The sequence below is a fragment of the Dermochelys coriacea genome, chromosome 3, assembly GCF_009764565.3.
Source record: "Dermochelys coriacea isolate rDerCor1 chromosome 3, rDerCor1.pri.v4, whole genome shotgun sequence".
Lineage (NCBI taxonomy): Eukaryota > Metazoa > Chordata > Testudines > Dermochelyidae > Dermochelys > Dermochelys coriacea.
The window spans coordinates 55,213,898-55,237,088 of NC_050070.1; the positions used below are offsets into that span (position 1 = coordinate 55,213,898).

A 23,191-nucleotide genomic window follows, 5' to 3' on the forward strand; every position below is an offset into this window, starting at 1 on the left:
TTGAACTTCTCTTTCTAGACATCTTTTTGAATGCTGTGGAAGCTCCCTAAAATTGCTGCAATTGCTACATTAGTGACTAAGATCAAATTTGACAATAGAACAAATCAATGACCCCATTTAATATGAAAGACAGGAGATTCCTCTGTGATGATAGCACTTTTTCAAACAGAAAAATAATTTTATTTGAGACACAAAAGACACACCTAGATTAGTGTTCTCTCAGATTGCATTGCTAAGCAGCAACGGCAATATTCCCTTCCCACCCAACCTTAATTTCTCTGAGTTTCTTTCTCCTCCAGAAGGTAAATCAGGTTTGAGTGGATGCAGACATCACTCCGTCAGGAAATGAGAATCTCACACATCAGGTTACCTCAGTTCCACCAATATCCATTCTATAACCCCCTTATATTATGTTTTTTGTTTAAGGGAACTGCTTCAATTGTTTGGATTTGTCAGGGCCCAGACACTTCCATCACCTTCTCTTAGAACTTCCTAGCGAACTCCTGCTGAACTACTCTTTAAACTGCACTCTTTTTTTCCCTAGTTGCAGTGATTGCTGACTCATCGCCCTTGTGCTTAGCTCAGCTACCCCCTCACGATCAATACTGGCTCACTGCCCCCACAATGAATTTTTAAACAAAGAAGCTTAGGAAGACTTAGAATTCTAGAAACAGTCTTTAGTATTGGTTATTCATGACTCTAATTTGTTGTTTTCTATTGTATCTCACATTCCTCTCATATAATTTGTATCTGTGAGCATGATAATACGTTCAAATATTTCCACCTGTGAATATTTGGAAAGAGCACTGGAGCCTGATGTTTCTTTATGAAATTAGCTTAAATTAATGTACAGCACATATCCAATATGCTACCATCAAAAAGCTGTAGCTTCATTATTCAATTATGAAGCTTCATTTTTACATTTCTTCCAGCCTCTCAAGTGCACTATATTTCATTCATGCCTGCATCCTGCACAGTCCATTCTCAACATTTCTAAAACAAAACTAATTTGGAATTTTCTAAGCCTAACAAAAGCATTGGAAAAAGTCCTTTAAGTGCAAACCTGCCTTGCAAAGCAACTGTGTAAATGGCATTGTCGAATTCCATGTTTCATGCATCAAAGATTTCCTGCTTAATTTGCTCAGATTACAAGTGAAAATAATTGTTTCTAACTGCCAGGCCAGTAAACTCACCCCGACAGTCAGTCTAAGTTCTTTTCTTTCTCATGAGTCATAACCAGGAACAAAGATTCTGCAGGCCAAATTATGCTTTCAAATTAATCCTGTGCAGCCCCAGTGTCTTCAGATTATGCTTTCAGTCAGTTACACCTGTGCAATAACATCAGCGTTCAGTCATGTGGAAGAAGGTAAGAATTCTGCTTGACTTGCAGAGCTTGGATTGATTTAGCATGGCTGGCAGTTCAAAAGCTAATCTTTTTGATGTCAAAAATGAGCTGGAAATCTTTCAGACCCGATAAACATAGAAACCCACAAAGCCCTTTTTGCAGAGTCACTTTCTGGGTTGGAGCCACACAGAGTAAAAAATTTAAAATGATTTCTCATGCTTGGATAATTCACACATGGTGATCTGATTCTTATGAAACCTCCCCGCAGCGTTCACTTTTGTACTCAGATCAAGCATGAGTCATTTGAGCCCTAAAAGGTAATTTTTTTCTGAACAAAGATATCAAGAAACTAAAAATAAAGGTGTTAATAATAAGCATCATCTGCGGGTTAGTGATAGCGTCACTATCACAACGCAACATACATCTTTGGGTGTGTACATAGGCAGAAAGATATTTAAAAACTGGCATTCACATTCATGTTTGCACTTTCAAGCTGTGGAGGTTGTTGTTTTTCTCAGTTCTCCCTAAAGGCATGCTCCTCTGTGCTGCATACATTTTGAAACATACCACACTCATGTAAGGGCAGAGTTAAAATCCTGTGTACATTGGTTTGTCCTGACAGGGTTGACATTTCCCATGTTTAAAGATTAGCATAAAAAATAATATCAGAAGCAACAGAACAAAGTTCACATGTGTCCTATTGAGGCCATATTTGTTTAACAGTCACATTATTCATATAATAGGCAGAAATTGTTTATGTAACCTGGGTGGCCTTGCCATGCATACTTCAGAAATATTGGAAGCAGTTGGGCCAAGAAGAGGCCTTGTGCCATCATTCATGCACCTCCCAGCATCTATTCTGTGGCTATAGGGCCTGATTCAAAGCCCACTGAGGCCAACGGGAGTCTTCCTATTGACTTTAAGCATCAGAGGGGTAGCCGTGTTAGTCTGGATCTGTGAAAGCAGTGAAGAGTCCTGTGGCACCTTATAGACCAACAGACGTATTGGAGCATAAGCTTTCGTGGGTGAATACCCACTTCATCAGAAATGCATGTAGTGGAAATGCATGTAGTATACCTGCCTCTGGAAATTTCCACTACTTGCATCCGACGAAGTGGGTATTCACCCACGAAAGTTTATGCTCCAATACATCTGTTAGTCTATAAGGTGCCACAGGACTCTTTGCCACTATTGATTTTAGTGGGTCATGGGTCAGGCCCACAAACAGGTGCAGGATTCTCCTCCCTCACTTCCTGCCTGACTGTCCAGGAAATACATAGGTTCAAAAAAGTAGGAAGGGAAGAGGGTTACTGTGGAGAATTACAGTTACTACTCTATAATCTACCTTTCTTCACCTTTCTCTTCCATTATATCACTTGCATAGATCCTCCATAATTGGATATAAGCCAGCAGTAGCAATCCATACCAGGAGAAAAGCTGAAGAGTGTATAAACAAAGGGGGACTGTAAGACAACTTTTCTTAGCCTGGCTTCTAATTTACTGTGGACTTGGCATCAGGAGATCTGTACTGGGTAATGCACTACAGATGGAATGATGAGATGGAATATGATGCTGCCATGCTAGGAAGGCTGACATCGATTAAGGGGAATGGGATTTGACCTGAATCCCTGCCTGCAAATAGTGGCTCTGAATATGATGAATAATCCAGTTGGATGCTCTATAATGAGATAGGACCAAACCAGAAATGCTTTCCAAATGCAATAAAAAACCTGCCTGACTTCTGGAAAGACCTGGTCCTATCCAAGTAATAACCAAGCAACCATCTTGCATCCAATTTGTGGAGAAAAGTTGTCCATTATGTTTTATAAGGGTCTGGAGAAGAAAACTGGCAGAGAGAGGGATTAGTCTGGATTAATACCAGCAGTGGCTTTTAAGAGATATCAGCAAGGCCAAAGTACCACCATGCATTACCAAATCATAGCTTCATCATTCATGTGGGTAACAGGGGCAACTGTAATCCAAAGAACACTTTTAGAGTTAATCTACACTTCCGAGTGGACACAGTTACTTGCCTGTGTACTGCCAGAGCATGTACTCACATCCACTACCCTTTTTTGGTATGCGACATTATCACTACCATTCCAGGGGTAGTATTCCAGATTCCTGTGCAGACAACATTCTGGTAACTGCCTTGCTTCATGTTGCTGGTACTGGCTTGGATGCAAATAGCATTAAGTTGCTGGGCTCTGCGGGGGGGGGGGTGAGGCGGGAAATGCAAGAAGTTCTTAGTGAATTCCTTTCTCAGTGGATGTGAGTAATGGTCATGCATGCTTCAGTCACAGGGAAGTGATATGCATAAAAAGCTTCCAAGTGAAATTTACGGGATTATGAGCACTAGTTGAATCTCATCAGTGAAAGTATTATAAGTGCTCCAAGATGGATGCTATAAGATTAGGGTTTAGAGTTTGATTGGAAGTTCAAATGGTCAAAAAAAGCTTCACTTTAAAGCATAAACTTTCTTCCTGTAAAAATTTATGGTACTGCAAGGATTTTGCAGTGAGGTTTTCTGAATTCAAAGTGCCAGATGAAAGGAATGAATCAATCTGGGACAGAAGATCAGGAGTGATAGATAAAATAAGCAAAGCAAGAGCCTGGATATTAGAAAACCAGAATAATTTAGCAGACCACACTGAATTCTACGATTGTGCTGATATCATCCTGGTAACCCAAAAATTTGACTACTCCGATGGTAATTACCCATTGGTAATACCTCCGTACCAGAATCAATAGATGAAAATGTTTGTCTCCCAGCTGGAATTGTTATACTCTCTGTGAGATGCCCTTTGTGAAAAGTGGAAGTAGGCAACCTGAAGACTGACAGCACCAAACCAGTCTAAAGGAAGCAGAGGAAGAATTAGGGCATTCAAAATCACAGTGAGAAATGTGATCCTTCTGTAAGAGAGTATGAAACAGAGACCTACCAAGTTGTATGGAGTAAGAAGATATTCAGAGTAAAGCCCCTTATTCCTCTGAAGAAAAGGAACAGGTTTTCCTACTCCCATTTCCATTAGGAAGGCACCTTCCTGCCTCAGTATTAATGACCCAGGCTAGCATGGGGAATGTATGAGGCTGAAGCATGTACTGGATGGTGTAGCTGTTCCCTGCTATCCCTAAGGCCCAGAAATCTATGGTAATGAGATCCCCAATACAGAAATTAGGGTTGGTTTGGGGCTCTGAGCATCTATTCAAAACTGCCATTTGCTAGACAAGGAAGCAGAAGGTGTTAAAGTTGCGCCTGCAATTGAACATACATGCTACTGACGTCCTTTCAGCTCTGTAGGCTGCTGGAATCAGCCATTATATTCCCTCTGCTCACTGGCTATTTCAACTGATTGCGAGAGCGTTGGGCCACAGTAGCAACGGCCTTGCCTTTGCATCCTTCTTACCTAATGAAATGTCCTTCCTGCTCATTAAATATGGACCTGTGTGAGCAAATCCAGGATCTTTCCCTGTACATCCTAGTATGCATGTCTCTACAACATCAACACCAATGCTGTCAAATGAGATGCAGTGTTTTACGTGAATATTGTCATATACTTCACTAAAATTAAGCCTTTTTACACTTCACACTGAAAAGTGAACTGCTTGAATTTTGCTAAAATCTAAGTTAGTCTGTAAAATACCCAGAAAGAACAATTTATAGCTGTTGTTTTAAAACTTAATTAGCATTGTTCTTTAGCAGAATTTCTACATCATCACTACTTCCACCCACTCCCCCGCAAGGTCTTTAGAAATATGAGCTGATTTCCTTGCTAGAGTCACATCAAAAGTACTGTAAACCAACAAACAGAAAGAAAATAAGGTTTAAAATGCAATGGTTCTTTCAGACTTCTTTATGGCGCCATTATTGGTCCTCATCCTGGAAGAGAATCCAAAAAGTCTGCAGCTTATAGTTCTCTGCAGCTTATTGTTCTCAGAACCTTGAGATATAATAGTCGCGTTTTTTTAAATACAGCCTGCCTTACACTTCCAATACATTTTTCTTCCTTTGAAATCTTACAAAGTCATTTTTGCATTTAAAAAAAAAAGCATTTCCTGAGAGGAAAACCTTTACATGACTGACACTCAGACTCTGAAAGATTGTCAAAAACACCAGGGCATGTTATTCCGAAGTTTATAGTGATGCCTGGCTATGTTTTAGTTGTTTTTTTTTTTTTTACAGTAGTGTCTAGAGATCCTAACTGCGATTGGAGCTCCATTGTGCACATATAGTAAGAGATGATATTTGCCCTGATGGAAAAGATAGTGTTGTTATTCCCATTTTAGAGATGAGGAACTGTGAGAAATTCCAAGGTCACTCAGGACATCTGGAATTGAACATATATCTCCTGAGTCCCACTCCAATGTCTTAAACACAAGGCAATATTTCCTCTCTTTGTAGTTTGCTGTACCCAAGGCAAGGCTTCTTATGAGTACAAGTCCTACTCATTTCATTTATCACCTGAGACCTTATCCTGTGGGGCCGATCTAAATGAGGACTGAGTTAATTTTGTAATCATAAAGGAGTTGCTATCACTTATACGAGTTTCTTTGGATACAGGTGTCATTTCTACTTCCATACATTTTTCAGTGCTTTGTGCCTCTGAAGACAATTAAGTAGATTTTAGGACCATCCTATTTGTTATTAATACTATAAATTATATTCTTTTTTTTACTCTCCAATAGCTTTGGCTCTTAGACCACTTCTCAGCATCTGGGCACCTTTCTTGTTTGTTGTAGATGAAAGAAACAGGTTGACTGTAAGAAGAAGAATCAAGTACCTTTGGTTCTTCCTCTTTATAGTTGTATGGGAGTTCTGTTCACATTACTATTCAAAAACCACTGTTGAATTAAAAATTTAAGATGCCTCAACCCCTGAGTGAAATGAGCGGGATTGTGAAATTACTGCCTGGTTGGATCTAATCTTTTTGGAATGCTAATAAAATGGATAACTCTCCCAGATAGCTTTCAAAATCATTACATACCAAAATAAAAGCCCTAGAATTGATTGATTTGGATTTCCATCATTTGTCCTTTATATATCCAAACTGTGCTGCAGTGCTCTAAATATGGTTGTGTCAGAAAAGAGCAGAATAATTTGATACCTAATACAGGCTCCTGCATTCAAATATAAATTGTTCATTAAAAAGAGAAGATGCTGGTTACTCAGATATTCAAGCTAGCTAACACTGAAAGATCAATTAAGGCTACTAGAGTCTTAGGACTCTATGGGAAGGAAAACTTCCTGCTCCATTCCTTTGGGATTAGAGTAGGACCACCTTTGGAGGTCTTGATGCGGGTTTCATACTAATTGCCTTTTGGGGGCTGGAAAGGAATTTTTCCCTCACTGCCAGATTGACCTTCTCAGCAGCTCAGGAACCTGGTGGGTAGATTTATATTTTAAATTCATTTTGTTGCAACTTGGCATATGCCCAGTAAAGGTAATCATTGGCATGTGCCTGGTAGAGGGAATCATTCAGCAGGGTTTCTGGTTCCCTGATAGACCAGAACTGAAAATGGATTAGAGATTAAATGGATCAAAGAAGGTAGAGAATGGGGTTGTGGCTCTTAATTTCTAGTACAGTGACGAGACAACTCCTTTTCCCAAATCCCTTAACCCCCAGATGAGGGAAAGGCAATGGGATCCCAGCATCAATGCAGGGACCAAGTTCACAGAGTTGGGGGTGGGAAGAATGGCAGCCCTCCATCAGGTGGAACAGATTACAAAGAAAGGATGACCTGCACTGGATGAATTATTTCCAGATGTGTTACTTAAAGTTGCAACCTACTTAAACGACATTTCTGGTGCCTTGTCTTTCTTCCGATATTGTCTGGGCAATATTACCAGGATCCACAGGAAAAAAGTTTCACTGGGAATCCTTGCTACACACCTTCAGCAAAAGGGTAGCATACACTGTCTTTAGGGGACAGTTCCCTGGTGCTTGCTGATATGAAGGTGCTTAGGGCCATTTTCAAGACCCTGAATACACCCAGAAACAGCCTTTGAGATTTCAAAGTGACTGGTAATGATACTTGCACTCAAGAAGTGCTGGAGGCAGCATTATGGCAGCATTATGGCTGCTTCCTGCACATGGGCATTGGGGTTGGAGAAGGGACTTTGCATTCACTCATCTCCATCTCCCAACCAACCTATTCTGGAGCAGCCATCGTTTGTTCAAAGTGCTTCTAAGACATTATTTGCCCATGTTGCCATCTCTTAAAAAAAGAATGTTATGTAGTTATGCTGGTGGGAAGTGGGATTGTTCCTTTTTGTGTTTAGGTCTGCTGGTTCACTTTTTGTTCTAAGGATTCCAGGCATACATTTCTGGATATCACTGCTTGGTGTTCCATTGATGACAGCCACTGGTGGGAATGAAAATTTGCCACTGTTTAGGAGGGTCTTACTGAAGTTATGTTTCTAGGATATATCCCAACATTGCTTTTTGAGGGGGAATATAATAGATTTTATAATCAGGATTCTCCAGTAGCTGTTAGAGGACATTATGCTGATGGAGATAATGTCTCTTGGATGATATGTGACACCAAGGTTTTTACCTCTGGGGTTCATTAGAGATCCCATGTACTACTCAAAAGAGTTAGAGATATTAACCCGATGTCCTACTCAAACTCCAGTGTGTGTAATTTCTAGAGTTTGTAGCAAAACTTTTTTCACCTGTTTTCAGGTTTTGGGGCCAACATGATAGTTAACATTTTAATCATGGGTTCTTGCTCAAAAAGAGCCAGGTTCATGTTTGTCGGAAAATTATTAGCATATATCTTTCTTTCAATACAGATACAAATTTGGGCCTAATCCTGCAGTTTATACTCAGTCAAAACTTGCATAGCAATTATTAGTTACTTTGACTAAATATAGAGAATAGGCTTTGTCCCCATATGCATTATGTATGTGCCATATAATTTGTTACCTGAAGAGTAATAAGCTTTGAATTTTGTGGTAGTTTTTGTTTTGGTTTTTTGGGGGGTAGGTAATACTCTGTGTTACCTGTGCAGTTTTTCTCTGAAAGCTTCCAACTTTGACAAGAAATAGCTTTGGGGAGCAAATCTGTGCTCCATAGAACATGTCTCAGCTTTTACAAAAAGACTGACAGGAAGGCAAATTAAAGTTTTATGGTATAAATTTATAATATGTGAGCCAGCTGCTACAGGAACACAGTCATTTCTATATTTTCTGTCATTTTGTTTATGGTGCATTTCTCTATATATTCTTTATTTTAAATAAGATTTTATATTATGGTAATACTTCCTTCTAGGCAGTTTACCACTGTCAGGGGGAAGAAATCCTACACAACACTTTCTAAAAGGTCTGATGCTCTTCTATTGGTATTTTTTAAAGGAACACTGAAATTAAATGCCTTGGCTAAGATTTTTTATCTAAGAGAAAGAGGAAAGGTTTATTTTGCATCTGAGAACAAATGACATTGCAGATGATGTAGCATTAACAATAGCTGTTGGAAGGATAGTCATAACCCAGATACTGTAGTTGTTGGCTTGTAACTATGGAATAAGAGAGGTTTGATGTAAGTGACCTGGAAAAAAAAATTGAGGCCCTTGCTAAACAAGTGACATCAGGATTTTAGTTTAATGATATCGAACTCTGGAACTTGCAGTCATGTTGTATAGTAATATTATCAGATGAATACAAATTCAGGACAGTTTAAGACTTTTCTGTTGCAATACTGTCTCCATTTCACTTAGTGGGCAAAATACAGAAGTATATTTTATAGAAATTAGAATTAGAATGTCAGGATTTTTGAAAACAGCCTATGTGCCTTAACACATAAAAGGTCTAAAGCACAGACATCCAGGATTTAACATGCACATGACTTTAATTCATCATAATCTTAACATCTCAAGTATGCTTATATGGCCATGATGTAATACTTGGTCTGCCTGCAAATCCATCTGTTTATCTGGCCAAGCTTTTTACTGTAATATTATCACCCAGTGTAATAATACTGTCATTGTGGCTTTACTGGGATGGGATTTTATGAGCTCACATAGTTTTGGAGCAGCTAAATTTAAGAATTAATGGTAATAAATTAATATTCTGATCACTGGCTACCCCTTGTAATCATAGATGCTGGAACTAGGAGTGTTGGGAGTGCTGCTGCACCCCCTGTATTGAAGTGGTTTCCACCACACAGGGTTTACAATTTGGTTCAATGGCTCTTAGCCCCCCCACTGTACAAGTTGTTCCAGCACATTTGCTTATAATTGTTTCTTAAGAGAAATGGAATGGTCACATGGCTTTCATGAATGCCTTTATCCTGTCATTTATTTTGAAGTAGCAGAATAAAATAGAGTGCTTTTTCAGCATGCAGTAATTTTATATGGACCAGATTTACAGTATGTTTTTATTGCCTGATGATATTTTCAGGTGTATATCGTGGGCCTAATTCTGCATTCACTGAAGTCAGTGGGAATTTTTCCATTGGCTCTATGGAAGTAACTTCAATGCTAATTGTTTTAAACAAGCACTGAGAGTGATTGCGTACCAATTCAGCAATGTGATTCAATCTGATTTTAGGTCAGAGGCATCCTACAATGTAACCTCAAAAGTCAACCTCTCTTTCACTGTTTAGGTTTTTCGTTCCACACATATCACTGTGACAGCTGAAGGCTTCCATGTTTCTCAAAAGAAATTTTCTCAATGCAGCATGGCAAACTTATTTTAAAAGAAAGTATATACTTGTATGCATAATTTTAAAGCTCGATTCTTATCTCATTTACCTACCTGTAAAACAAGAATATCTCCACTGAAGTCAGTGGAGTTACACTAGTGGAAAACCAGTGTGAGATCAGAATTGCTCCTAGGGAATATTCAGATAAGGTAAAGCTGCAAGACTGGACTCATTAATATTAAAGTAATTCATCTAAGGTCTCTTAAATCTCAGATATTTTCAGGTATTTTTTAAAACTTCTCAATGGTTTGTGTATTTTGATAATCCTTTGGTTTTTCATTGCTTTGCATAACTTGATTTTTAAAAAGTAACGGATAATTATATAAAAATTTTCTAAAAAATAAAATAGGCTGTATTGCTGAGTTGATACAACATTAAAGAAATTTAAAGACTTGTCACAACTTTAAATTCATAACACTAAAGTATGTATCAATTTCTTTACTGGACTCTTGAAATAGATGTAGAAATTGTTTGGCATTTGCAGATTAAGAAATTCAACTGAATCAGGCATTTGAGAGAAATATTAAAGATAAAAGTGAACCATGAACGAGCAGCAGAACTGCAGTAGTAATAAGTGCAATAAATTAAAGGAATGTAATTTGTTTCAGATGAGGAATTGGGAAAATCACTGTGATCAAAAACCAAATCAAATCACAAAACACAAAATAGGATGGGTTTAAAATAATTGAAAAATATAAAGCAAACTAAAAAATAATCACATGGTGTATCTTATCTGTGCTTTATATATTTCAGTGCTGATTTAGCAAAGTACTTGAGTACCTGCATAATATTAATTCTTGCAGAGCCCTCATGCTTAAGTATTGTTGAACTGATGCCTTAGCTAGAAACTCTGGGAGAGGAACTTGTCTTATTATTAGAAGTATGCTAGATAGATTAATAATAACACTAATATTACAAAATTCTAAATCCATATCAAGCTAAATTCTTGTGCTGCTGACATCTGTTAGGCAGGGTGTTTTGATTTCAATCTGATGAAACCATATTTTAAAAAGTAATAATGATCTATACGGTTTATATTCTACAGTATTGGTGTGGTTTTGATGCAGGGGCATTATACATACTGCATTTAATAGTCTGAATTCCACTGTCTCTAGAATTCCATACTGAAATAAAGCAGTGAAATGATGGATTATAATTTACTTCCAAGGGAGAATCAAATTTACTTATATGAGCCAAAATGTCAAATTTAATTAAAGGCTACAATGACAGAGCAGAGCATGTGCTGGATGAGTTCAGAGTACTTTTCAGATGACAAATGACTGACATGCATAAAAACAATAACCAAAATAATTGCTAAGGTTACGTTGCTTAAACCTGACTAAAAATATCAGCCCATATATGCCAAAAGCTTCCTATGATATTACATTCTGTAAGATTTAAATGAAAAATCAAATAAAGCAGGAAACTTTAATCTGCCCCCTGGAGTTCAGATTTATAGTCAAGATTTGTCTGTATGAGGGGAAAGAACATAAAAATGGCAATTAGGTTTGTTTGTTTGTATTTGCACATTCACTCTGTTCAGTGTAGTGAAATTGCAATGTTCATTAACCATGTAATCTATTCACTGGAGTGGCTTTGCAATGTTCTGTGGCCAAAGTAAAGATGTTAGAAAACTTGCTCCATTCTATAATTAAATATTTTTCATCAAAACTGTCTGTGTAAGTGTATTTCAGAACAGGGTTCAACCTGTTCTGCATAATCCAAGTCTCTGCGTCAAATGTGCTATAAAGCTGGAGGTGTGATATTTGGGGTAAAGGTCAAGTTAATAGACTATGACAACCCTCTGAAAGAGAAATGATTGTTCCTAAGTATTCAGCATGAGCTTTTCTTTGCTCCCTGCAGGGCATCTGCACCACGACCACCGCATTTTTACACTTCTTCTTCTTAGCTTCGTTCTGTTGGGTTTTGACAGAAGCGTGGCAGTCGTACATGGCTGTTACTGGAAAAATTAGGACACGACTCATAAGGAAACGCTTTTTGTGCCTTGGATGGGGTAAGCCCATAAAAATCATATAGCCAGAATCATTAGAATTGAATGTTATGCATTTACACAATTGGGGGTGTTGGTATTTATTTCAATAGTCCTGACAGATTGTCGATAGCTAGTTACTAAACAGAAAACCAGTACAAGGAGATTTCCCTTTTTATTGGAAGCGCCAATATAAGTTTATGCTCTTGATTTGGCTCAAGATACAGTTGATGAATATTCCAGTGTTATGGTAATTTATTATGCTGTAACATATATGCTTTAGTGTCATTTTAGTAGCTTTTCTGCAAAATAGTGTAATACAGACAAAAACTTCCCACTGAAAATCCACTGAATCTCTGTGTTATTTGTTCACTTTAAGCTATTTCAAATAGACTGGTAACTTAGCAACATGAAAGTGATGCATACTGGGCTAAAAATCTAGCTTTTCCCTTGTGCTTGGGGAAGAAACAAACTCTGCAACAGAGCAGTGCTTTGTTAAATGATTAATTCCATATCAAATTGATCATTTTAGATGAAAGTAATTCTCTCTCATCATTTCATGCCCAATAGAACAGCGGTATTTAGCTGAGCCTTAATGACAGTTGCTGTTTTTTTCCAGGTTTACCAGCATTAGTAGTGGCAATATCAATAGGCTTTACCAAGACGAAAGGATATGGAACATCTCACTAGTAAGTCAGTCTGCAGTGATAAATCATGTTTTTGATTAACAAGGCTGTCATGCCCATTAGAGATTATACAACACAGTATAAGGGCCCATTGTGTGTCCCTTCATGTGCAGGACACTGCTGGAAGCCAAATGCCCCATACAAAGAGTGAAAAGAAAATCAGAGTCCAGTGTTAAACTCAGTCCTGTGAAACGCTGAGAACACTCAACTCCAAGTGAACGCTGAGGACACCAGCATATCTCAGAAGGCGCTCAGTCCTTTGCAGGATCAAGCCCATTGTTAGTAGCACTGTATTTATCCTGCTGAGATTATTCACATGGGACTGGTTACTTCAGCTGCATATTTGTTTCCTGCTGAGATGCTTGTTACTTGGTACTTTGGGAGATTATTTAAATATTGATGGAAATAACCAATTGCTAATAAGGAGTAACCTTAAATGCAATGATATATAGGTGCTTGTATGCCTGACAGCTCCTCTCCAAACAACCACATGAACAAAACCAGCTTTCCAAATACTTGTGGAACTAAAAAACACAAAAGGGCATGCATATGGACCAAGAGAATCAGGACCTGGATTTCAAAACATGTTTACAAAAACATGTTCCTGTTGTTTGATCAATCTGGCATCAGATCTGATGTGGGGTACAGTCCTCCACTCTTCAGGTCTTTGGAAGCTGCCACAATAGGCCACTTCATCCCCCAGTTTGCAGACAAGGGAGGGAGGTGATTTCCACTCAATATAGGGAATCAGGAGCTGAGGAGCTGTCCCACTCTAGAACTCAACAATGATAGTAGTGTCTCCTCATCCTTAGCCCTATGTAGCTAAAGCTATCGAGTAGGAATTCTGTCCTATCCCTCCTAGATTATGGTTGCTAAAATAACCTTGCGGGTTCTTTAGTTACCCTATGTTAAGGAATCTAGTAGCACTGTTTGCCACTCCACAGTTACAAAGGTGCTGGCAGCAGGAACAAGACTTGTTGCCAGCTACTCCTAGATTGTAGGGTGACATTTCCAGAAGACCTTTTCCAAACTGAAAGAGCAGTGAATGGAAACAGGGAAATTGGTCCTGGTCCCCACATGAATATATCTACCAGTAAGAGGGAGGTCCTAGAACCAGTCAAGGGGAAAACTGATTTGGAGGGGGGATTAAGAAACACCTCTGAGAGGGGAGCTGTGGAAATAGCATCAGACCAAATCCATGGAACAATTGTGTGTCTGGGCTGATGGGAGTGGCTTGGTTAGAATTTGAATTCACCTTGATTTCAGGTGAACTTAGATTTCTTCCTGAATTTTTCACACAGCCCTAGTTATCAGCAACTTGTGTTATTTCTACTGCACATATGAAAAATATTTAATGCAAAACTCCATTATTCCAATGATGTTATTGTTGATATTTCAAAAGCAAGGTATTTCCAAATTATGGTTAGCCTAGCACCTTGATCCACTTGCATATGTACAGCATGCTGAATGAATATGCAGTTCACATAACTGTATGCATTAATTTTAACCCTTAAACAGCCATAGTTAAGATTGTAAAGGGGTTTCCATTATAGAAGGGTTGTTCAGCACCGAGAGCAGGCCCTGCTTGGAAGGTGTGCCAAATTAGCTGAGAGGATCCTAGGACAGAGGAACAGTGAGTAATGGAGCACTTAATTTTTAGGAACCTTGCCAGCCAGTGGAATCCACAGCCCCAAGTTAGATGCATAGGCTTCTTGTACAATGCAGAGGGAGAGATAGGCACCTAAGACTGGGATCCACAAACGCCAGCATATGGAGCAGGGAGCCACCTACATTTGCTAATAGGAAATGGTGAGGAGAGGAGTGGGTCCTAAGCTCCCCCTCTCAAAGGCACCGATCTCCACTGGGATTCTCAGCTATGAACTCTCTCCTGGAGTAAGGTACTTAACCAATTTCTTGTAAAAATAATAATAATAAATTATGCCAGAAAGAATTGTGGTATTTAATTATTCATACACAGTGTAACAGTGTCAACAGGACACATTGAGGGAGACCTGTCCCAGAATATCCATCACCCAGCAGTTAGGGTCCCCTCCTAGGAGGGGGGAAACCCAAGTTAAATCCCGCTCCACATCAGGCAGCATGGAGAATTGAACTTTGGTCTTCCATATCCCATGTGAGTGCGCTAACCCCTGGGCTAAAAGTTGGGGTTGGGGGTACTACCACTTTCTCCTTCAGCTGTTTTATATGGCTTTATGTGGGCAGAGAGCATGCTTACCAGACTGGACCCCACAAGTGAGAGAGATAGGGGCACAACTAGTTTGAGGATTTGTGATTTATGGGCATAGACCAAAGTGGCTGCACACATGCTCACTGCCAGAAATGTAGGTGCCATCAGGACTTTAACAGTGGAAATTTTGATGCCTAGGGATTAAGCAGCTACAGGGCACTTAAATGTTGGACTTAGGCTCCTAAAGTGGCAGTTAGGCATTTAAATCCTTTTGTCGATCTAGCCCTAATAGTCAGTCTGAAAGAGGGAGGAAAATAAAATCAATGAGACTTAAGAGGTCCTAAGTGCCATAGTCGCTCTTAAAACTAGGACTTAGACTCCTCAGTCAGTTAAGAGATTTTGAAAATTTTACCCTAAGGCTTAGGGTCTGATCCAAAGCCCACTGAAGTCAATGGAAACATTCCCAGAAAAGTCTGCTTTTGGATCACACCCTTACAGTGGCCACCTTACAGGTAAAATTGTGATTCCTTGCACAAAATCAAAATAAATTGCGGGGAGAGGCCCTGCAGGAGGTTGACACTAGGGGAGTTCTATTGGAATTCATGTGTATGCTCGTCAGAAAATCCAAGGAGAAAATTCAAAACTTTTAATGAAAACTTTGTATCCAACTTTCAATTATTCTATAAACTAGTAGAAAACCAGCAAAAAAAAATACAGACCTATTTTCAATGAAATTAAAAAATAGACCCAGGTCCATTAAAAAGTTACCATACAAAGATATCTGAGATATTTTGTCATTGCTTTTCTGGTAGAGGGTAACTGCTGGCAAATATTGACATTTTAGATCAGTGTATCATATTAGCATCCACCACACTAATAGAGGTGGGTCCATGTGGCAAAGTTCAGCTCTGTTTTGGTTATTGTGGGAAACAATTGCATTTAATTTTTTTTTTTGGCCTTTAAAATTTCAGCCATAACAGAACAGTAATATTAAGTTGTGTTTGTATTTATTTGGTTTTCAAAAGAAAGGAAAAAACATAGGGGTAGAGGATAAGGACATCTTTATGTAAGTTTATTTGCATGTGAGATTCAAATAAATGCAGTTCCTTGCATATCCTTATATGTATGTGCGATCACACACTCCAACAAACATACATTTCTATGAATGTGTAATCACTGGGAAAAAAAACACAGCTGCATTTACTTCAGTAAGTGAAGCTCCTGATAGTGTTTATATATCTAAGCTTAGCACTGTAGTGTGTTAAATGTTTAGAACTCACTTCTGCAAGCCCTCTGAATCTGGAAACCTGCATGGAAGCACCATACAGAAAGGCCTTGTGGTATTGGACCGCTAGTAGGGCATAACACACAAGAGATGTACAATTTTCATACATATAGTATTAGTTTTTTAATATTTTTAATATTTCAGAGACACCAGTTGGTCCTTAGCCCTTACGTGATGTATAATAACATTTTAAAGTGCATATAATCCATAAGACCTTATCCTAGTATTAAATACCAAATTACACCAGTGAAGATTTATATAGAACTATGGTTTTTAATAGAGTTTATTCGACCATGTCATATGCACTTGACCTTAATGAGCATTTAAGTATAAGATAAGTCTGACATTTTAAAAATAAAGAGGTTTTGAGTTCCCTGAGACAAAATAAATTTCTGAAGAATTTCTTAATAGGTAGAAATTATATTTTTTGTCATTCACAGTTAACTCAAAAATGGCTAAAAATGTTACAAAACTTTACAGAAATATTTAACTGTGGACTCAGAATAACCATGAGGAATTTCACTGTAAGTGTAACTTGTTTGAAAAGTTGCAGACACATGAAAATGGGGCCTAATATGAAACTCATTTATCAACTGCGTATAGCATCATTACATTAACAGAGTAACTTCACTTCTTTTTCTATGCTTATAGAACTTTCCATGTAGAATTGAACACTATGTCAAATGAATAGATATACTCTATATGTTTTATTCACATCACACCTCCATGGCGTAAAAGATATTATTAATGTGTGTTAGTTCTTTTCCTCTAATGTACTTTCCAGCTGCTGGCTGTCTCTCGAAGGAGGACTACTCTATGCGTTTGTTGGACCTGCTGCTGCTGTTGTCTTGGTAAACACTTAAATTGTTTTTAGTATTTTCATTAGAAATGATGGAATACTGTCTGAATTACAGAGTGGTTAGTTAAGCAATGGTATTAATTTTACTGCAGACATCCTGAGAACAATGGTCTAAGATTCCCTCAATGTTTTGAATATGCTGTTTTTCTGATTCAGTTTATTTTATTATGTATTTTACATCAACACTATATATGTCATCGTTTACACAAAGCCACATGAACATCAAGCATAACGAAAGACATTTCTGTATGTACTGCTCAAATATCTCATCTCATATATATTGTTATTAGTGCATATATTTTATACAGGTTTATATATTACATGTGTGTACTCTATACACCTTCAGAAAAAATTCTTTAGGAGCAATAACAGAATTTTGCAAGAGTTTATTACCAGGATGAGGTCAATGGGTGAAATCCTGGTCCCACTGGCAAAACTCCTATTCACTTCAATGAGGCCAGGATTCACCCAATGCTATTATCCATGAAAATATCTAACTGTTACTCTTTTCTTGAGGAGCCAGTTAAAAGGCAGGGGAAATATATTTAAGATTTAAATAATTATAAAATAGGTTATAATTTCTAATTATTTAGGAATTAACTATGTTTCATTATATGCAAAGTAGGATGTAAAACGGTCTTCTGGAAAAGGGTTGTGATACAACTGAAAAATTATTGTTTTGCAAAAGATGCCTTGTTCATTTTATTCCTGAGCCACACAAAATAAAGCCGGGAAAGCATGATTGCTGATTGCTAACACAAGAATTTTGTTACAAGTATTACTGAATTCTTATCAGCTGTATCCATGTAATGGTTGATCTCTTATGGAGAAGTTCAGTGACAGCTTTGATGGCCTGGTGCAAAGTACTGTGCCACTGTTGTTCAGGGATGGCAGGCAGGAAAGATGGAGGCCAGGTCTTCTGTGGCTACTGTCTTGGAAGAAAAAAAAAATCATGATGGCCAGAAAATGTAACTTATTATGTATCAAATTTCCACAGCCCTGAAAATGTATCTAGGTATCTGAGAAATCCTATATTTGGATTGAATAATCCGAAGTTCTTCATAGATACGGTGGTAATACAACATCTGTCAACTTTAGTTTAAATTTTCCATGATCAGTGTTTATTAATCCTGGACTGTTGACAGGTGGTTCTATATTAGTCAGTTCCAGATTATTACGAAGTCTTAGGTCTTGTCTACACTGCCGCTTAAATCGATGTAAATTCAGTCAGGAGTGTGAAAAAACCATCCCCGCACAGATGTAAGTTGCATCTTAAAGTGGTGCCTTCTGCCTCTCGTTGCGGTGGAGTGATTATGCTCATGGGACAGTGCTCTTCCTTGGGCATAGCACATCTTCACCAGACACGCTGTGCAGCTGTTCTGAAATAGCACGGTAGCATAGACTAGCCCTTAGATCAGAATGGGTTTGGTGTAAGGTTTTGTTATGCATTTTGGAAAGAGCTGGATTTATGAAAATTCTGAATCATGCAGGCACATTGGGGATTTGCATGTAAACATACCTGTGCACGCACGTATATACTCTTTGAAAATTTGATCCAGAAAGTCCTTCTTCAGGCTCTGTATACTAATTTCAGTGGCCAAAGCCTTTCTTAGATATGGCTCTGGTACCTCACAAAATTATCCAGTGACCTTGTCCTATAGGATGTACACTTTACACAGAAGAGGCCAGTATGAATAAGGTAATTCACCTCACCATCAGGAACATGCTAATCACTGATTCTCTTCCTCCCCTTGTAGCTATAATGTATGAGGTAAGGTAAGAATTTAATTTTAGAAGCCCCCATATAACCACATGCATACAACCAACCCTGACCCCTAACACTCCCTACTTCCCCATAAACACACACAATGCTGACTTTAAATTTTCTAAGCATTATGAATGTAAATTTGCCTCCTAGTTTTGCTATCTCTTGAAGTGCATTGACTCTAACCTCAACCCACTCACCGTACATTTATTTGCCTTGAAGCTGTTCCACCCAAAGAGCCACATCTTTGAATGATTGGTTTGTAACTAATAAATGCAGGAAGAAAATCCTTGATTTCTCAAACTCTTTAGTCAACAGAGTAAAATAAAGTAACATGTTTTGCTTATCTTGAAAGTCTTTTATCAATATAATACAATATTTCTTCCAAATTTCCTCATCTTATCCTAAAACATGATACCCTGACAGTTGCAAGGGATGTAGGATAAAGTGAGAATTAGCCTAGGTCACCTGAATATCACCAGCATTAATACTTGTTTTCAAACTATCATGCTGAATTTCAATGCCACAAATAATCTCATGCTCCTAAACTACTGTTCTCGGGCTTCTCTCATTACAATCTATAAATGGGGATAGACAGGACAACATTTGCTTAGTATCTCTGGTAAAGCAATACCTCCCACCCTCTACATACTGTCACTCTAAGAGAAACATAGGCTAATCTGAACCAGAAAATACAGATTTTGCTGAAGCCAAATGTTGCACAAATTAGAATGGTGAGTCCTCTTGACCAAATGATTTTATGATATCAAATAAAACTGTAACCATTGGCAGAATTTGTCCCTCTTCTATACCAATGATGTTTAGGACCATCTTTTATTATCAGCTAATAATAACCCATTTCTGAAGCCAGTTTGATCATTGTGTAATAAATGCCGTAGTATCTTTCCCTAAATTCTGGTAATAATTTCAGCATGGAGTTTACAGTGTTTGGGTCTGATTCTCTTCTCCTTTATAGCACTTTTAGACCAGTGTACCTCTATTGACTTCAGCTGAGTTAGTCCTGATTTTCATTGGCATAAATGAGAAGGAAATCTGTAGTTATCAGAGATATAGTCATATAGCTACAAAGATTACCTGGATGTTGATGTTTGCAGCTCCCACAGAGTATGTCTCATCTTCATATAGAGTCAAGCCAAGAACCTTTTGTACAGCTCACAGTCCATGGCACAGTGAGGAAGCCAAGGATGTTTACAAAATGCCAATCATAATTTCCACATGGAACTGTATGTTCTCTGTACAATTGGCAAACTTTATTCAGAGATCTCTGACACTCACAGAAATGGTTTGCTCCCCCATTAGTTAGCAGGTGTGGAGGGAGCTTTTTCATCTACCCATTTAGATTTGAGTATACAAAAGAAAAATCTCATCTGAAAAATGTAAAAGCTCAAATAAATGGAAACTAAGAAAGGCCTAAAAGAGTAATGCTGTGGGAAGGGCATACTGGCAAATGATCAGGGTTTAATATAGTTCTCAAAAATCCATTTTAAAACATTTCTTAACTAAAAATTATTTTTAGCAGGTCCATTTAAAGGCTACATTAAAATCCTAGTATGATGCATACAATTTGTATTAAAGATCAAATACTGACTTTAAAACTACATGACTGTTTGAGCCAAATATGCAGCTGGTACAAATCATTCTCTATTCATTTATGTATTGACACCAGTTGATACCAGCTAAGGATCTGGCCCATAAAAAAAAGAAAGTGCAACCAAACAATCCTATATATAGCCAACCAAAATCACATTTTGGCATATGAGTAGGCTTGGAAGGATTAGATATTTGTCATTAAATATCAATTTCACTGTACACACCCACCCACCGATGAATAAATATTTCCATATAGGCAGAGGAAAATGCTGCTTGAGAACTTATTAGAGTTTTATTTAAGAATATTTACTTTGTATATTTTTGATGTGAGAATTTGACAATTTGCTTTTTAAATTATAAAGCTTTAACTTTTTGACTCTCAAGGTCTACTGTCTACACACATACCAATTTCCCAACTGTAAAAATTTAAATGGGATAAAAACAAAAGAAAAATAAACATTGCTATTATCCATAGAAATTATTTTTAAAAAAATCAAATTCTGCCAAGCCTACATATGAGGAATCCAGGAATGAGGAAGACAATTATCAATTTGGAAAAACAAAACAAAACCAACAACCAGAAACCATAGATTCTGATTTTGCATGAGTGAAACACCTTGCAGCAAAAAGGCATAGTTAGGACTCAATAAGTATGAAATCTAAAATAACCAATCAAGATTATCTTTGTTTTACGTTTGTACAGCAGCAAGTGTAATGGAGTTCTGATTCATGATTGGGGCGCCTAGATGCTATGGCAATACAAATAATGCATAATCCATTTTAATCTTGTGCACAAAATTCAGATAAAATATTCTACCTCTAACATGGAATAGATTACATTGTTACAATTAAAGTTTACCTTTAATCAGTGGTTAGAGTCACAGCTGCCTATTTTCTTATTAACAGGCAGGCATATATATATGGCCAGATACAGGACATAATTCAGGCTTTAATTAATACATCTGATTTATATGTTTGTGCTACCTGTTAGAGGATATGCACGGGAAGCCAGAATTTAGCCCTAAGTTAAGTACACTTTATGTGTCCTGAGACTAGTACAGTACATAATCTCTGACTAAATTCTTCAGAAATGTATCATGCAACCATAGTCTAAGCTTATAATTCCATCATGTTGGCAAATATAAAAGAGGCCATTTTCTGGAATAATGCATGTAGGCATTTTCCCTCGCTGTTACCGAAAGGTCAACTGTTTGTTTTTATTTGACAGGTCAACATGGTGATTGGCATTTTGGTATTTAATAAACTTGTTTCCAGAGATGGGATCCTAGATAAAAAGCTCAAACACAGAGCGGGGTAAGCAACAATTGGGATATTTTACAGCATTGTAAGCATTGGGATATTTTATTGCAAATGTATCATATATTTTCAATTATAGATATTCACCAAAAATGCATTTGATTGTGCTTTGAACTTTTTTCTCAATGTAACAATGTGTCTAACAGATTTCATTAATTGCAAAAGTTGCAGTTGCATTATCCTGAGGGAATGTGACTGAGCAAACTGAAAATAAAACACAAGTACAACAGTATTAAGTTAATAAGAATGAGGATTAAACAGTTACAAAACTGAGCAGGGATTTCATGGGAAAGGCATACATTTTTATTCCTGAAATCGGGAATATAGTTGTATAAAATGTGCGTACAGAAGAAGCCAAATTTTCTTTCTTTCTTTCTTTCTTTGTGTATTATTCTACCTTTTATACCAGTATAACCTCACTGAAGTCAATAGCATTGCATCTTTGCAATTAAGAGAAGAATTTGGCTCTGTGTTTGTATATACATGTGTACCTGTGTTTGTGTTCTAAAATTAACATAGCAGAATTTGAATGTAAATTACACATATTTCAAAAGCAAAAAAAATGTGTAAATAGAAATATTCCCTGTGTATTTATATCCATGATTTCCTTTCATTAATATACTTATAATTTTACATTCAAATTCTGGGTTTCTAGTGATAAAAGAGGGAGGGTCTGCAGCTTAGCTCCTAATAAATGATAGAAATAATTTTGCCTCAATATTTCAGCATCACTGAGAACTTTTTCAATAGTTATACTCAAGAAGTTTTGACCCTATAAATCTATTCATCATTTTTCTGTGTAATATTTAAAGGATAGGAGAGATCATGTTTAACTGCAGAATAATTTTCTAGCTATCAGCTATATGCAATTTAAATCTTGTTACTTATAGTATAGTTTTCTGATTTACCAAATACTTTGCTTTCTGAAAGTTTGTGTCTCAGTAAAACTAATGTTATTTTTAAAGCTAAATTGGCCAAAGAACTAGAAAATATGCTGTCAGAAATAATCCTGCACTGTCATGGGGATGGACAAGGAACTAGATGCCTTAATAAGGATGGAAACAATCTATCTTCAGAACTGTTTGATTAAGTGATGCAGACCCAGATTCTTGAGTCATTTTCTGGGGCAGTGGAAATTCTGTAGCACCTACTCCCCACACCCATCAAAGGAAGATGGTCACTCTTTACTCAAGTATTCCTTTCAGCCTCACTTCCATCTAGGCCCAGAGACGAGTTCAGTAGTAAAACTATTTAAATAGGATTAAAGCATTTACAGAGGCAAAATAATGGCACTCCAAAGGATTCTCTCTTACATGGTGACTCTACAGGTAAAAATAACAGGCCAAATCATGAACAGCTGTGAGATAACATATCTGGTGTGATCAGAAGTCAGTGGAGTTATGCCCCCAAAATATTCAATTAGAAAAGAGCTATTTGAGAAAA

At 37.4% G+C, this 23,191-nt stretch overlaps 1 protein-coding gene across 9 annotated transcripts in view; it reads left to right on the plus strand.

Moving 5' to 3' along the window:
* ADGRB3 (adhesion G protein-coupled receptor B3) overlaps positions 1 to 23,191 on the plus strand; it is a 616,872-nt gene that overhangs the window by 557,538 nt on the left and 36,143 nt on the right. For all 9 annotated transcript variants that reach the window (XM_043510428.1, XM_038396358.2, XM_043510430.1 and 6 more), the window contains 4 exons: positions 11,911 to 12,061; positions 12,657 to 12,726; positions 16,981 to 17,047; positions 21,660 to 21,745. In XM_043510428.1, the coding sequence (XP_043366363.1) occupies positions 11,911 to 12,061; positions 12,657 to 12,726; positions 16,981 to 17,047; positions 21,660 to 21,745 (374 nt within the window). The remainder of the gene's footprint in view (positions 1 to 11,910; positions 12,062 to 12,656; positions 12,727 to 16,980; positions 17,048 to 21,659; positions 21,746 to 23,191) is intronic.